This window comes from Rhipicephalus sanguineus, chromosome 3 (genome assembly GCF_013339695.2).
Source record: "Rhipicephalus sanguineus isolate Rsan-2018 chromosome 3, BIME_Rsan_1.4, whole genome shotgun sequence".
Classification (NCBI taxonomy): Eukaryota; Metazoa; Arthropoda; class Arachnida; order Ixodida; family Ixodidae; genus Rhipicephalus; species Rhipicephalus sanguineus.
Window position 1 is genome coordinate 121,239,624 of NC_051178.1, and position 14,055 is coordinate 121,253,678.

At 46.1% G+C, this 14,055-nt stretch overlaps 1 protein-coding gene across 1 annotated transcript in view; it reads right to left on the reverse strand.

The window, feature by feature from the left end:
• LOC119387030 (uncharacterized) overlaps window positions 1–14,055 on the reverse strand; it is a 171,176-nt gene that overhangs the window by 142,373 nt on the left and 14,748 nt on the right. Inside the window, exon 2 of the mRNA XM_049414110.1 lies at window positions 4,313–4,443. Within this exon, the coding sequence (XP_049270067.1) occupies window positions 4,313–4,443 (131 nt within the window). The remainder of the gene's footprint in view (window positions 1–4,312; window positions 4,444–14,055) is intronic.

Genomic DNA, 14,055 nt, shown 5'->3' on the forward strand with positions numbered 1-14,055 from the left:
AGAAAATCCAATTTGTTCTCGTCATTCGACACGCGTAATCCCAAACGCCGCCGTTCATTGTTGTGAGAGACGAAATATCCGAGCTCTGCATTTCGAACAGGAGGTCTCGACACGTCTTATAAAACTAGGCCGATTGACCTCAATCTAATCCGGAGGCTCTAACACGTTCGCGTGCTGTTAAAAATAAAAAGCGACGCTTCTAAGCTCCGTCATATGGGCTCTCCGCGAAGCGGTAATGAGACCCGTTCAGCGGTATCCGGTTCGGGCATTTTCCATTGAAGCCCCTAAAGTATCGCGATGCGCAAGAATGGGCCTTTTTCATGAAGGTAGTCTGCGCACGCGCGGCAGCTATAGTGTACTAACTATAGCGGCAGCGGTGACGAGACGCTCGCCATGTTTTTTGGGGGTCACAACGTGGCGATGGATGGATGGATGGATGCTATGAGCGTCCCTTTTATAACGGGGCGGTGACAAGTGTGCCACCAGGCTCGACAAAAAAAATTCCCTTTACTCTTCTTTTTCTTAGTGTTGACCTAGTGTCTCTACTTCAATCAAATCTATCTTACTACAGGAAAAAAGAACGTAAATTCTCAGCCCAGTTCTCTGCCCTTTACGGCAGAATGTCCTTACTCTTTTTTTTCCAATGTTTATCTTTGTCCTTTCTCTCTAATTTTCTGCCACCAATACTCTAACCGTCTCTTACTTATTTCAATCGCGGGTGTGGTCAGCTTTTCATTGTCGTCTCTTAAACCAAAGGCTTCATGTAGGCTCGTGCCCAAACGTACACCTGGGTGGATATCTCCACATTCAATCAGAACATGCTCCGCCATTTCCTCATCTTACCCGCAGCATGTGCATTGTTCCTCTTCTTTACTGAATCTCGCTTTATAACTACGCGTTCTAGGGTAACCCGATCTCGCTTCAAACAGTAAAGCGCTTCCCCTTGAATTATCGTAAAATGCCTCCCTCCTTATTTCATTTTTGCCCTTTCGGTAGGATCGAAGCCGGTTTTTTCTCCATAGCTGTCGTCCACTAAATCCTCTCCGCCTCTCTGACTTTTCGCTTAACGCTCTTTGTTGACATATTGCTTCACTACCAGTCGTATTTACTAGTGAGCCTCCTAGTTCTTTGCTCATCTACTCTCCTTCATATTCCTTTGCCTTTCTTCGAACCTTATTTTGCTCTGAGCTTCCCTCGCCTCAAAACCTGCCCATCCCATATCGCCCTTTACAGCCTCATTTGTCGTCTTCCCGTGAGCACTCAACGCGAGACGTCCCACAGTCCTTTGATTTACATCCATTCCCGATTGCACCTCTGCCCTCATGCACACCACTGAGTTCCCAAAAGGCGACAGGAGTGAACTGAGCGCCACCTGGCGTGGCAGGTTTGCAAGCTTTCCCAAAACATACCAGGCTTCCGAGATTGTCTACCGGCACGCGGCGGGCAACTTCGGAGGCCATGGACCCCAGTTTCGATTTCAGCGATCTCCACTAGAGGCGCTGTTCAGACCTGAAAAAGGTCCCTTGCCTATCGCTTTTCTAGAAACCACCAGATAGAGCACATGACATGTTAAGAAAGTACAGTTTGTCGAGACTGACGTCTGAATAGCAGATTTTGTTCTTGTTTTAGAATAATGAGAAACTGCGTCTTAAAGGGACCGACAACTGGCCAGAACGGGCGATTAGATCCTGGTGGAAATAAAAAGGCCGTGAATTATAGTGACAGATTCCAGAATACTTTTCGCGATCTGAGTAGGATTTATATTTTTAAATCGCGTTTAAAAGTAACAAAAACCGGTATGTCGCGCAGCCTAGCGCGAGCGCCATGAACCAGACGTATGCAGTCTTAAGCACTTTGTTGTACGTAGTCTAATGCTTTTACACGCACCAGAACGAGGGCTGAAAATTTGAATGTGTATGTTATTGTCAATTCCCGTTTGTTTCTAAGGTAAAAGAAGTAAAGCATGAGATGCGGCGCTGCTTTCGTGGCTTCCAGTGAAACGGAGGCTGCGGCGCATGCGCGCGGTGTCCGGCTGTGTTCCCCGCGTAGCTCGACTCTCGTCTGCTCTCGTCGTATCGGACTTTTGAAGAGTAGCACGCGAGTTTGCGCTGCTGCTTGCAAAATGCCATCGACTTACTGTTCTGTGGAGGATTGCTACCACTTCATGAACAGCACTGCTGGTGTATCCTACCGCTTGTTTCGTTTTCGAAGGCTTAGCTTGGCTTGGCTTGACTAAAATGTGATAAAGCGACGTGTGTACGGCCAAAGTACTTCTATAAGAAGCCCCATAAAAACGCTATAACTATTGTAAAATAATTTAATAGGCTAGAAAGCAGTAGTCGCGGCACCGCAGGCTTTGCAAACGTAACATTGCCTTTTCATACTTAGGGCATAACTTGTCACCACGGCTGGCGTATAATCGCTATCGCGCTCACCTCTCACTGTTTGCAGCATGTGATATTAAGACTGCATAATCGCTGCAGATCGAAAAACTCTGATTACAAATGTTTTACGGCGTTGTCCGCGTTACCACTCCGTGATTAGAAGCTCTGACCGGTAAGCTTCCCATTGCACTCAAGAAAACGGGTACCACAAAAGTTGGTTGTCGGTCCCTTTAACAATGTGCTAGCTTACGAGTGCGCTACAGCTATTACTCGAAGAAACTAATGTTTCAACACATCGCCCTTACAACATCTTTCTGCAGCTGTCACTTTATTTCTATGCTAAACATTCAGATGATTATTTAACAGCCGTTTGAAGACTGTCCACAACCACACATGACGTAACAGGTTTAACTGACTGTTGGACCTTCGACAAGTCATTTAGAGAGTGTATGTGCCGAAGCGTCCGTTTGACGGAAAGTGCGCACGTTCCATATCTGTCCGTATGTGTGAATGCCAGCTCATTCGAGCACGCGTGTGCGCATGTGCGAGTAGGAAGCGTTAACGCATATCCGGGCGCTTGGGCGTAGTTGTTTGTGTGCGCTTTGGGTGAATGTGCGTGCGTTTGCGCGTGGTGTCTGTGTGCTTGTTTATATTAGAGTGTATTAGCCGCCATGGTGGAATGGCGGCTTTGGCGGTGTGCTGCTAAGCACGAGGGTGTGGGCTCGACTTAACCGATCATGGCAGCCACATTTCAATGGGAGTGGTATTCAAAAAAGCTCGCGTACTTAAATTTTCGTGCACGTTTAAAAAAAAAAACATCGTGTCGTCGACAGCAAGCGAGTCACATAAGTGAAAAGTGGGTAGCTTAGCCAGGCCGAGCCCAGTTCGCTACCCCTCACTGAAAAAGGGGGAGTAAAATATCAGGAAGCAAGGAGAAGCTCGTACTTTGTATTAACACAAGCATAGCAAAAATCGTCCGGCGCTGAAACCTTCACAAGCGTTTGCGTAAATGCTTGCGCGACTGCAGCAGCGTAGCAACGCTTTTATAGCTTTACAAGTCGTAGACGCACATGGCCATGGTCCCAAAATCTTCTCTTCTGTTGAGCGATCTGTCATCTAGATGGCTTTATGCTGTTCGAAGGGCAAGCCTTTCATCACCGTATGCACAACATTAACACAGGAGGTGTTCTATGGTTTATTTTACGTCGCACGTGTTGCAATGGACACTTTCCACTATTCTATTTAAAAATTAGTAGGCATTCGTAAATGCGACTGTTATAGTCGGAGGCTGCATAGCAATGTTTCATCCCGTCAAGTTGCTAACAAATGTTTCTAACAAAGAAACGAGCCCCTCGAAAAAAAATCCCGTGAAGTAGATTGAGTCATTATTTTATATCTGGGCCTATGGAAGACAGGCGCCTGTTCATACTGGAATATTGGCAGCGCAAACTAACGGGACATAAACAAGGTTGCGCTGCCAATATTCCAGTATGTTCGTATGCCCTCTTGCGTGTGCATGCTTGTGTGTGCGTGCGTGGGTGTGCGTGCGTGCGTTCGTGTGTGTGTGTGTGTGTGCGCGTGCGTGTGCGTGTGCGTGCGTGCGTGTGTGTGTGTGTTTGTGCGTGCGTGTGTGTGTGTGTGCGTGCGTTCGTGTGTGTGTGTGTGCGTGCGTTCGTGTGTGTGTGTGTGTGTGTGTGTGTGTGTGTGTGTGTGTGTGTGTGTGTGTGTGTGTGTGTGTGTGTGTGTGTGTGTGTGTGTGTGTGTGTGTGTGTGTGTGTGTGTGTGTGTGTGTGTGTGTGTGTGTGTGTGTGTGTGTGTGTGTGTGTGTGTGTGTGTGTGTGTGTGTTCTCCACAGCATCTATACAGGTGCACTAAATGTGATGAGCGAATAACAATTCACATAGACAGAAAAGGCGGGGACACCTTACCTTAGCGGTGAGGCAGTAGTCTGACGCATCGTGGACGGAGCCCCGGGAGAGGCGCCTCGATATGGCCTCCTTGAAGGCAGCGGGCCCCCGACGGCCGCCCGCCTTGCGCGAGTCGCTCGCGGCCACGCCGGCTCAGCACCGCCTGCCCTGCACACACCCGGCACAACGAAGAGAGCTCATTCACGGAGAGCTCGTAAGAAAACGTCTTCGTCATCTTGGCAGCTCAATCGAAGAAAAGACGAAGACGCATAGGACTGAAAGACAGGCCAGTACACCATTACCGTCTAGTTTTAGGCGTCGTCATCTTTCGTGCCATTTCACAGAGACGTGCCTTCACCAACTAAGTTAACTCCTATACAAAAGCGCTCCGTCAGCAAGATTGACTGATTATAAATGAAAATTTATTTCCTTTAGAACAGATACGGCTTATGCAGGACAGAGGTTAATTGCATATCACTGTAGGAGAGGTCTGTCACACGTATAGTTACATCATTTAATATTTTACCCGCATTTCTAGGTATTATTACAGTAAATAGAGTAACGTACGCCTACGAAAACCTGCAGGTGACATTTTCAATGCATAAAAGCAAGTACATCTGCATAAAGAAGGAATAGCAAGGAAACGAACCATCAAATGGGCGTGGCCATGTGTCTCGTCTATTTTTGTTCGTTTATTTATCTGTTCGTTTCTGAGTGAGCACATTTGTGTTGTACATCGACTGAGAAGTAAACGAAGATGAAGATGGCTTTCACCTTCGAGTCGTCTTAGGCGAGTGCATGAGGAACCCTGCGAGTTCTGCCTGCCCTGGCCTTTGAAGAAGACACGCAAATTGGGCGAATTGGTGAGGGTCCATGGTAAAACTATAAAACAACGCTTTTTTAAACACAAGAACGAATGAAAGAAGCGACACACATGGCGCTGAAGTACGCCGTGCGTGTCACTGGCCTTTGAAGTACGCGAACACAGGCCGCCGTTCACAGAGTACGCTTGAAGCGCGAAACCCTGTGCTGATTCACAACGCCGTTCTTTCACGATAGAAGCTTCCTTTTTTTTCTCGTTTCTTTTGTTAATTCGATACGAATTTTATGAAGTTCAGATAACTTGCTCTAACACAGCATCCGATCGGCGTCAAATGAAACCCGAACAGCGGCAAGCCTTCGCAATGGTAGAGTGCGCGTCGTCCACTTATCACCATGGACAGGCGCGCATATGCGCAGTGCGGACAAACCGGATGACGCCATTTGACGTCGATGGTACCTTCCCAGGTTTTCGCATCTCACTAAAAACAAGCAGCCTATTAGCGCAGCAGAAAGTGTTGTGTAATTTGGAATTGACGTGAAACGAGTTAATGACAACCAGTAACTATTGATTTAACGGACAGGGACCAGGAGCTGCTGGATACATACGGGTCCCGAAACTAGGGAACCGCCCCGTCTGGTGCCTGCGTGCACTACCAACACAGTTGGGCCTAATAAAAGTTGATTCATCATCATTGATTTAATTTATATAGAAGAGCTTGTGTGGGGCCTAGTTGGAACATGCCGGATGATAAAGGCCGCGCTGCTAAGTTCAAAGGACAGCAAACAGGGACGAAATTAAAAGAACAGTTGTAGCAGCATACAGTATGTTGACGGGAAAATATGGCGCATGCGTGAGCTCTCCCTCCATAGCACTCACAGACAGGCAAGTGGCATTTCTAGTGAAACAATAGCTTTAATCGCCGCGCATGTTCCATCTTATATGACATTGTGAAAACGTAAATTTCCAAGAGATAAATGCACGTGTTTTCTGCATAGTTAGCATCCACGTTGACTCATGCACGGCTTGCCACAGTGCCCTCTCATCTGTCTTTTCCCACCCCCTTTTTAGTCTTTTCGTTTCATTAAATCTGTCGTTAGATGCGCTTCGTCTGCGTTGTCCCTGTTTTCTGCCTTTTGAACTTAGCAGCGCTGCTTTTATCATTTAATAATAGAGTTCTTTCAATATTTATCGCTTTTTTAGTTCAAGAAGCTATACTGTATATCACAAAGACAGCATTTTGCTTTGTACCATTCCCCAACGGCTCGCTCTAATGGACATTGCGATGCAATGTTTGAGTAAAGCCCACGTCGTAAGAAATGATAAATAACGCTGTCGTGTATACATTTCTGTGTCCACCTGAGCACAATGGTGCAGTAGAATATAGCCCTTCTTTTCGGATCTCTGCTCTCGACGAAAGACGTCTGCTCAGCTACTCATCCAAGGAAAGTGCGAATATCTCTCCGCGTCATTTTTTTTTACAGCGAAAGCTGTTATGAGATCATTTCACCGGCCGTTTTTGGCGCCGTAGTTGTCCGCCGCCGCCGCCGCCGCCGCCGCCGCTGCCGCCGCCGCCGCCGCCGCCGCCGCCGGTGTCCGTAACCAGTATCGCTCGAAATAAGAAAAAAAACTAAATAAGAAAAAAAATTCCAGGATGGAACGAGGTTCGAACCTGGGTCCTCTGCGTGGGAGCCCAGTATTCAACCTCTGAGCCATATCGGTGCTTGAAACTGCTTTGCTAAAAGGTCCTATACAGGCTTCATGTCGGGAAGGAACCACATTAGCATATGCAATATAGCGTGCTAGAAGAGTAAAATAAGCACCAAGCGTAGCACAACGCGAATTCTGTAACCAGGCGTCACACAATGCGAATTGCGCAACGAGCAGGTTCTTGAATGCTTCCAACCCATTACAAAGGACCCTGCCATAATTCTTCATCATCAGGCACAGCATCAACAAAGTGTGCATAATGCCTTACATGGGTTTAGCAGGTACCAACGCTCTCCGTAGAATGACAAAAAATGGCAGAGTGCCTGCTGGCCTACTTCTCAAAAATTACAATTTTTATAGCGTAGTGGGTTCCTCGCAAGTGCACTTGGATTGGTTGCCAAGGAAGCCCATAAACACTTCCTCTGGGTCTCAGTAAAATTACAATGATTTATAGCGTAGTGGGTTCCTCGCAAGGGCACTTGTATTGGTTGCCAAGGAAGCCCATAAGCGTATGATCCATTTCCTCGGGGTCTCAGTAAAGTTCTTCTCCCCCCCCCCCCCCCCCACCCGTCTCTTTCCCACGTCAACGTATGTTATACAGCATGACGGGAGAGGGAAATAGCGACCGGGCGTCACCCAATGCAAATTACATAACTGGTGGGCCGTTTAAACATTCCAACCCATTACAAAGGGCTGAGCCATAATTCTTCATCGTCATCAGTCGTCGCGTGAACAAAGTGCACATAATGCGTTACAGACGTGTAGCTGGTGCCTCGCTTCTCCGCAGAATGACGAATAATGGCTTAGTAGGTGCTTCCAAACTTCACAAAAATTGTGATTTATGGCGTAGTGGGTACCTTTCTAGTGTACTTGTATTGTAGCCCCAAGAGAGCTTAACGGGCTCTAGAAACGCCGCTCTTCCAGCTTTCGCTGTGACTGTGCTGCGGTTTTAGCGCAGGCCTGGCGTTTTTTTCTCTCTCGTCTTTTTATTCGCGTTTCGAATCGGGAACGTATTTTGTCCGGAAGAAGCATCCGCGATGCGTCTTTACAATTCAACAGTGTCGACGTCAAAAAAAAAAAGGAAAAGAAAACTTCGAGGACCTGAATTCGAGCTACTTGGCAACATATTCACGTTTCTTCGACGCTTGACGCGGCGTTTTTCGTTCTTTTCTTATTTTTATTTGCTCAGAGCTCTCGAGGCTTTCTTCGCACACATGTCGAGAACGCCTCCGGGATCCCTCGAGCTTACCGTATGCAAGAGATATAGGACGTCTCCTTGCCTCTTCTTTATTCTCGGTAACGCAGTACAAACAGATCTCGTTGCTATGCCGATGGGGTTGTTTCTCGCATCACCACCCAACGAATGCCGCTGTTCTTTCTATCGCTACCGAATGCTGACGCTATCTGCTGCACGACTGCTGTATAGGCGAGCCTCCCTCGCGAGCTCTTGGCAGCCGTGACAGCGAGTCCCTGAATAAACAGCTCTATAAACAACCCGCAACTCTATAACGTAGGTACATTAATGGAACTCGTTTCTTGCCGAGTGCCAACGCGCTTTTCTTCTCTCTCTCTCTCTCTCTCTCTCTCTCTCTCTCTCTCTGCGCGCGTGTTTGCTTGTGTTCCACTACGTGCATAAAAATCTACAGTCCTTTGTATGCCTGAGTTTATTTCTACACAAATAAAACTGTACGAGGCATCAGGTTAGTGATTTTAAAGAATTTTAAGGCGGCCTTAATCAGGTTTTGAGCTTTCTAATCGGACTGTATTCGGACTGTATTAGGACTGTAATCGTGCTGTATTCGTGAAATATATCAATGCTCATGGTATTCCTTCTACCATGTACAATCTTGACATGCAGAATTCTGCTTGAATGAAAACGTGATATGTGTATAAGAAATAGAAAGTTTAAATAAATGAATTATTAATTAACTATTTAATTAATTAACATTTTTCTATCTGTCCGAATGAACCTATAAAAAATTCTCCATAGTTTGACAAAACGCCAGTCCTGCGCGGAACACGCAGCACAGTCACAGCAAAAGCTCAAACAGCGGCCTTTCTAGAGCCTGTTGTAAACTACCTTGAGGTGAATACTACAAGCACACGTGCAAGGTACCCACTACGCCATGAATCATCACAATTTTTGTGAAGTATATAGAGAAACTTTGGGCCGTCCAGCAGGCCCGCAAGGCGGCGGTGAGGCAAGGCCTCGACGTCCCCACGTGAGAGACCTAAGGCCGGGTCGGTGAAAGCTCAGCACGACTAGCAATAAAGTTGTTACCAACCAAGGGAAGCACACATTATGCCATTATTCGTCATTCTGCGGAGAAGCGAGGGACCCGCTACACATCTGTAAAGCATTACGTGCACTTCGTTCATGCTGTGGCTGATGACGATGAAGAATTAGGGCGTTGGAAGCTTTGAACGACCCACTTGTTACGCAGTTCAATTTGTGTGAGTCTGGTTGTTATTTTACTCTTCTATCACACTATATTACATATGTTAACGTGATTTCTTGCCCGACATGACGCCTGTATAGTGCCTTTTTGCGAAGGAGTTATCCCTTTCAGTCACGAGTTATGACGCACTGTCTGCAAATGCATCAAATTTCCATGTCATGATTTCAAGGCACTCACCATTACACTCCAAGAAATAAAATGAAGGAATGTGTTGTTTTGTGTGAGTTACAGTAATTAATGCTAATTAGCGTGTAAATAAATATCTAATTATTCTGCAATCAGTCAGCTTCAATTCTTGCATAAAAGGAATCAACTATTAGGCCCGAAATGCATTCACAGTTTGTTTTTTGGTTGTATGCTTTTCGAGCGAAGAAAAAAAAATACTCTTGACGTTGGTCCTGGAACGTCGCACGTCGAACAATCGTCGAACATGGTAGCGTCTCTAGCAAAGTGATCATATGCAGTAATATACAGCATAATGAAGTTAAATAAACGCTAGTTGTCCACTCAGGAAGCCTGCACGAATGTGCACACTAAGTTTCAGGTCATTTGAAGAGACACGCGATGCGTGATGCGACTTCGAAGTTGATGTGTACAATTGTACACACCGTGACTGAAAGTATTATAATACTGAGGTGTAATACTCGACTGCCACGCAGGGTATTCAGTGTTCTTATCCCATCCGATCCTGGGTATCTTTATTCTTATTTCGCGCGATAGCGGTTACCCACACCGCCGGCGGCGGCGGACAAATACTCGACCAAAATCGGCTGCTGTTGCGATCTCATAACAGCTTTCACTTCAGAACAAGTACGCCCGAGATAATCATTACGTGGCTACGACAGCAGCGTTGAGAGACATCGATTTCCTTATTCTGGCGCCGTCTATTGCTATCCTTGCTTGTCAAGTCTCTCTTACAGTGAACGTGCGTCAAAGCTAAGGAAGAAGGACAACAACGACCGATCGACCGTCCTGTTATTTCGAGCGCATCAACAAATTTCACCTACAGCCTTGACAACTCACGTTCGACATGAAGAGTGGAACGAAATCTTAAGAACGCATAGCATTAAGAACGTGACGCTCATGTGTAAAGTGGTATGTCTTTGGAACCAGTGAACTGCCTGTCTGACGCTGTTAAAACAATTGGTGTTTTTCTCCTAGATTGCACGCAGTTCGCTTCGTTGCCATGGTAACGTTCCAGTGACCGCGGTGGACGCCCTTAATGTCAACCGTCAATCTTCACTGTTTCCCAATCGCGGTTAGTTCGAACCTTCCAAAGTTCTTTATGGCCACCATTTATCGTCCTCGCTCAAGTCAACGACCTCTTGTGCGCCATGCAGCTGTTCACAAGCGAAATGTTAGTTTGTTAATGTAACTGATAATACTAAAACTCTCTTCTTACCGACTAAGAAAGTGCGCTTGCAACCATAGGTCGGCGAAAAATGCGGAGCTCACTCAGACTCACTCGTGAAATATATTTTGCCATTAGGCATCACTCGGACTCAGACTCACGGCAAGGTCTGAGTCTGAGTGAGTCGACTCATGAGTCCATTAGCATATAATTTACTTTTTCGGCCATAGTGTCAATGCTCAATGTCTCATATAATATCTCATATAAGTGGTGTTCTAATTGGCACTTTTTCATCTCATACCTTCAAATACGAGTCATCAATGGTTACAATGCCTCAAGGACATTTTTATCGAAAGAGATGACTCATGTGGGATATTTTATCAAGAACGTCCAATGAAAGATTTTGCCAGAGGGAGGTCGAACCCCCCTCCGTACTCGCACCTCTGATCAGTAAATACTGAGATGGCGTATCAACGCTGCTGCTTTCAAGTATGTGTGAGTAGACGTGAGTATAAACGTGAGTCATCATAAGGCTGATAGTAATGCTGAAGTTGAGTAGATAGGACCATAGCTCGGCAAAAAAAAAAAAAAATGCGGAGCTCACTCAGACACTCATGAAATATATTTTGCCCTTACGGCTCACTCGAACTCAGACTCACCAAAATTTTCCTCATTGGGGCTCGCTCAAACTCAGACTCACTGAAATTTTTCTCAACCGGACTCACTCGGTCTCAGACTCAAAAAAAAAAATTACTCAGCCTAACTCACTGAGATTTAGACTCACGGCTCAATCTGAGTCTGAGTGAGTCTGAGTGAGTCGACTCATGAGTGAGTTCGCCGACCTATGCTTACAGCTGATAACTAGAATATACAGAGTTGATCACAAGTTTACAACTTCAGTGTGTTGCGGATGAACATGCATCATGAAACGTAAGAAACTTTCAAAGAATCTCTCTGATGGACAATAATTTATTTAGTGACTGTATACAGCAAAAAATGAGAAGTCATTGCACTCTCTGAAGGCGCATGACCAGCGAAGCTGTTTAGCGCACGATACAGAGGCTACACAGAATGTTCAACAAAGGTACGAGCTCATTCATTGTCTTGATCGGCATTGGGCGGCATCGCCATAGCATGTTCTTCTTTCTAGCATTCATCAGCTTCTTGAGCTGCCCCTTAAAAGGGCGGATAGCGCGACCACCGATACGCATGTTTTTGGCACCAAATTTTCGCAAAGTCGGAATTTTCCCGATGTCTACAGCGCGTCTTGCAGAGGTCTTTTATACCACTATACCACAAAAGTCGACGAAGCCTTCGTTACAGTGTTCTCTTTCTAAATTTGCTTTCAACCTCTGGTACAAAGCATTCATATGGTTCGGATATATTCCCTTCCTTCAAGCATGGGTATGTAGCCCAGTATATAACAGACACTTTCCATAAAGTTCTCTCCTGATGATCTCGTCTTAACGTCAGCGTGTGTCACTGACAAGCGCGTCTTCCCCACACTGTGGAGGCCAAGAAGCATGATCATATCATATGGCACACCGTACTCATTTTATACTGGTAAGTATCTAATGCTAATGTGTGTTTTAGGTATAGGCCTTTTTTCAGGGTTCCAAAAAATTACACCATCTCCCACTAAAGGGCCCACGACATCGCGATGGAACTTCGACTTCCAGTCCCATCGTGGGCGGAGCCACCACCTTGATCTGGGGGCCTCCGGCTCCCCAGATTCGAGTTCCTCAGGACTCCAATAAAGTTCTTGTCATGTCATGTCCCACTAAAGGGAACCATGTGGGGTTGCGAAACAGCGCATGAGTTCCGTTCATTACGGGCACCTTGCCCGATGTTAACGCGTCCTTGCAAGTGGAGCGCACCATGAATTCACTGTAGTTGTTTGTATTACTCGTCCCGAACTCTTGTTGGAGCACGCCACGCGGGTTCATCGCGCGCCAGCAGAATCTCGTTCCCCCGACGCCATCACGTGATTGCTGAGAGTGTAACGTGGAGGGATAGCGTCTTACCCAGCTCCTTACACAGGCCCGATCGCGCTAGCGCGTGCCAGCGCGTTCTGACTAGGATACAACGCGTTGGTTCATCGCGCGTCTGCAGAATCTCGTTCCCCGACGCCATCACATGATTGCTGAGAGAGTGTAAGGGGGGGAGGCCACAGCGTCTTTACCCAGCCCCTTACACAGGCTTGAACGCACTAGCGCGTGCCAGCACACATGGTTTTGTCTGCGTTAGGCCAAGCTAGGACAGCATACGGCAGCCCGGGCCCCTAAAGTGCTCTGCACGTATCATCGTCAAGGCGGTCGAAGAGCAAGAGGAAGAAGATTTATCCTTGGCGTGAGCGCGCGCTCAGATGGCTATGCTAGGTGGGACGGTCGCCAATGGAACTACGGACACAGCACAGAGCAAAAGCTGCTTCGCATCTAAAAAAAAGCCGGCAGATCCCACGCATTGTGGGAATCGATGTAATGCGAAGCAGCCAGCAGAGAGCTGCATACATCGTCTTGTATGTCACTGAGCAAAATGCGTGTCATGGTTTTCATGTTAACTCCTATTATTTATGTTCGTCACAGAGTAACGTCGCGCAATACCAACTGCGGGGTCAATCAAGCTAGAGAAACGGCCGCCAGCGCCCCATGAGCGTGGCACGCAAGTCATGCTGTACATGACATGCGTGTCATGATTTTCATGTTAACTCGAGTTTTTATGTTCGTCATACAGTCACGTCGCGCAATACCAATTTCGGGGTAGATCAAGCTAGCGAAACTGCCGCCAGCGCCCCATGAGCGTGCCACGTAAGTGATGCTGTACATGACATGCGTGTCATGATTTTCATGTTATTTCGTGTTATTTATGTTCGTTACACGGTCACGTCGCAAGATACCAATTTTGGTGTATATAAATCTAGCGAAACGGCCGCCAGCGCACCATGAGCGTAGCATGTAAATCATGCTGTACATGACATGCGTGTCATGATTTTCATGTTATGACTTGTCATTTACGTTCGTCATACAGTCATGTTACGCCATACCAATTTTGGTGCACATTCGATGAACCAAGCGACCAGGAGAGCACAAAGTCGTAGGCGGCTAGATAGATAGATAGATAGATAGATAGATAGATAGATAGATAGATAGATAGATAGATAGATAGATAGATAGATAGATAGATAGATAGATAGATAGATAGATAGATAGATAGATAGATAGATAGATAGATAGATAGATAGATAGATAGATAGATAGATAGATGGATAGATAGATAGATAGATAGATAGATAGATAGATAGATAGATAGATAGATAGATAGATAGATAGATAGATAGATAGATAGATAGATAGATAGATAGATAGATAGATAGATAGATAGATAGATAGATAGATAGATAGATAGATAGATAGATACGCTCAAA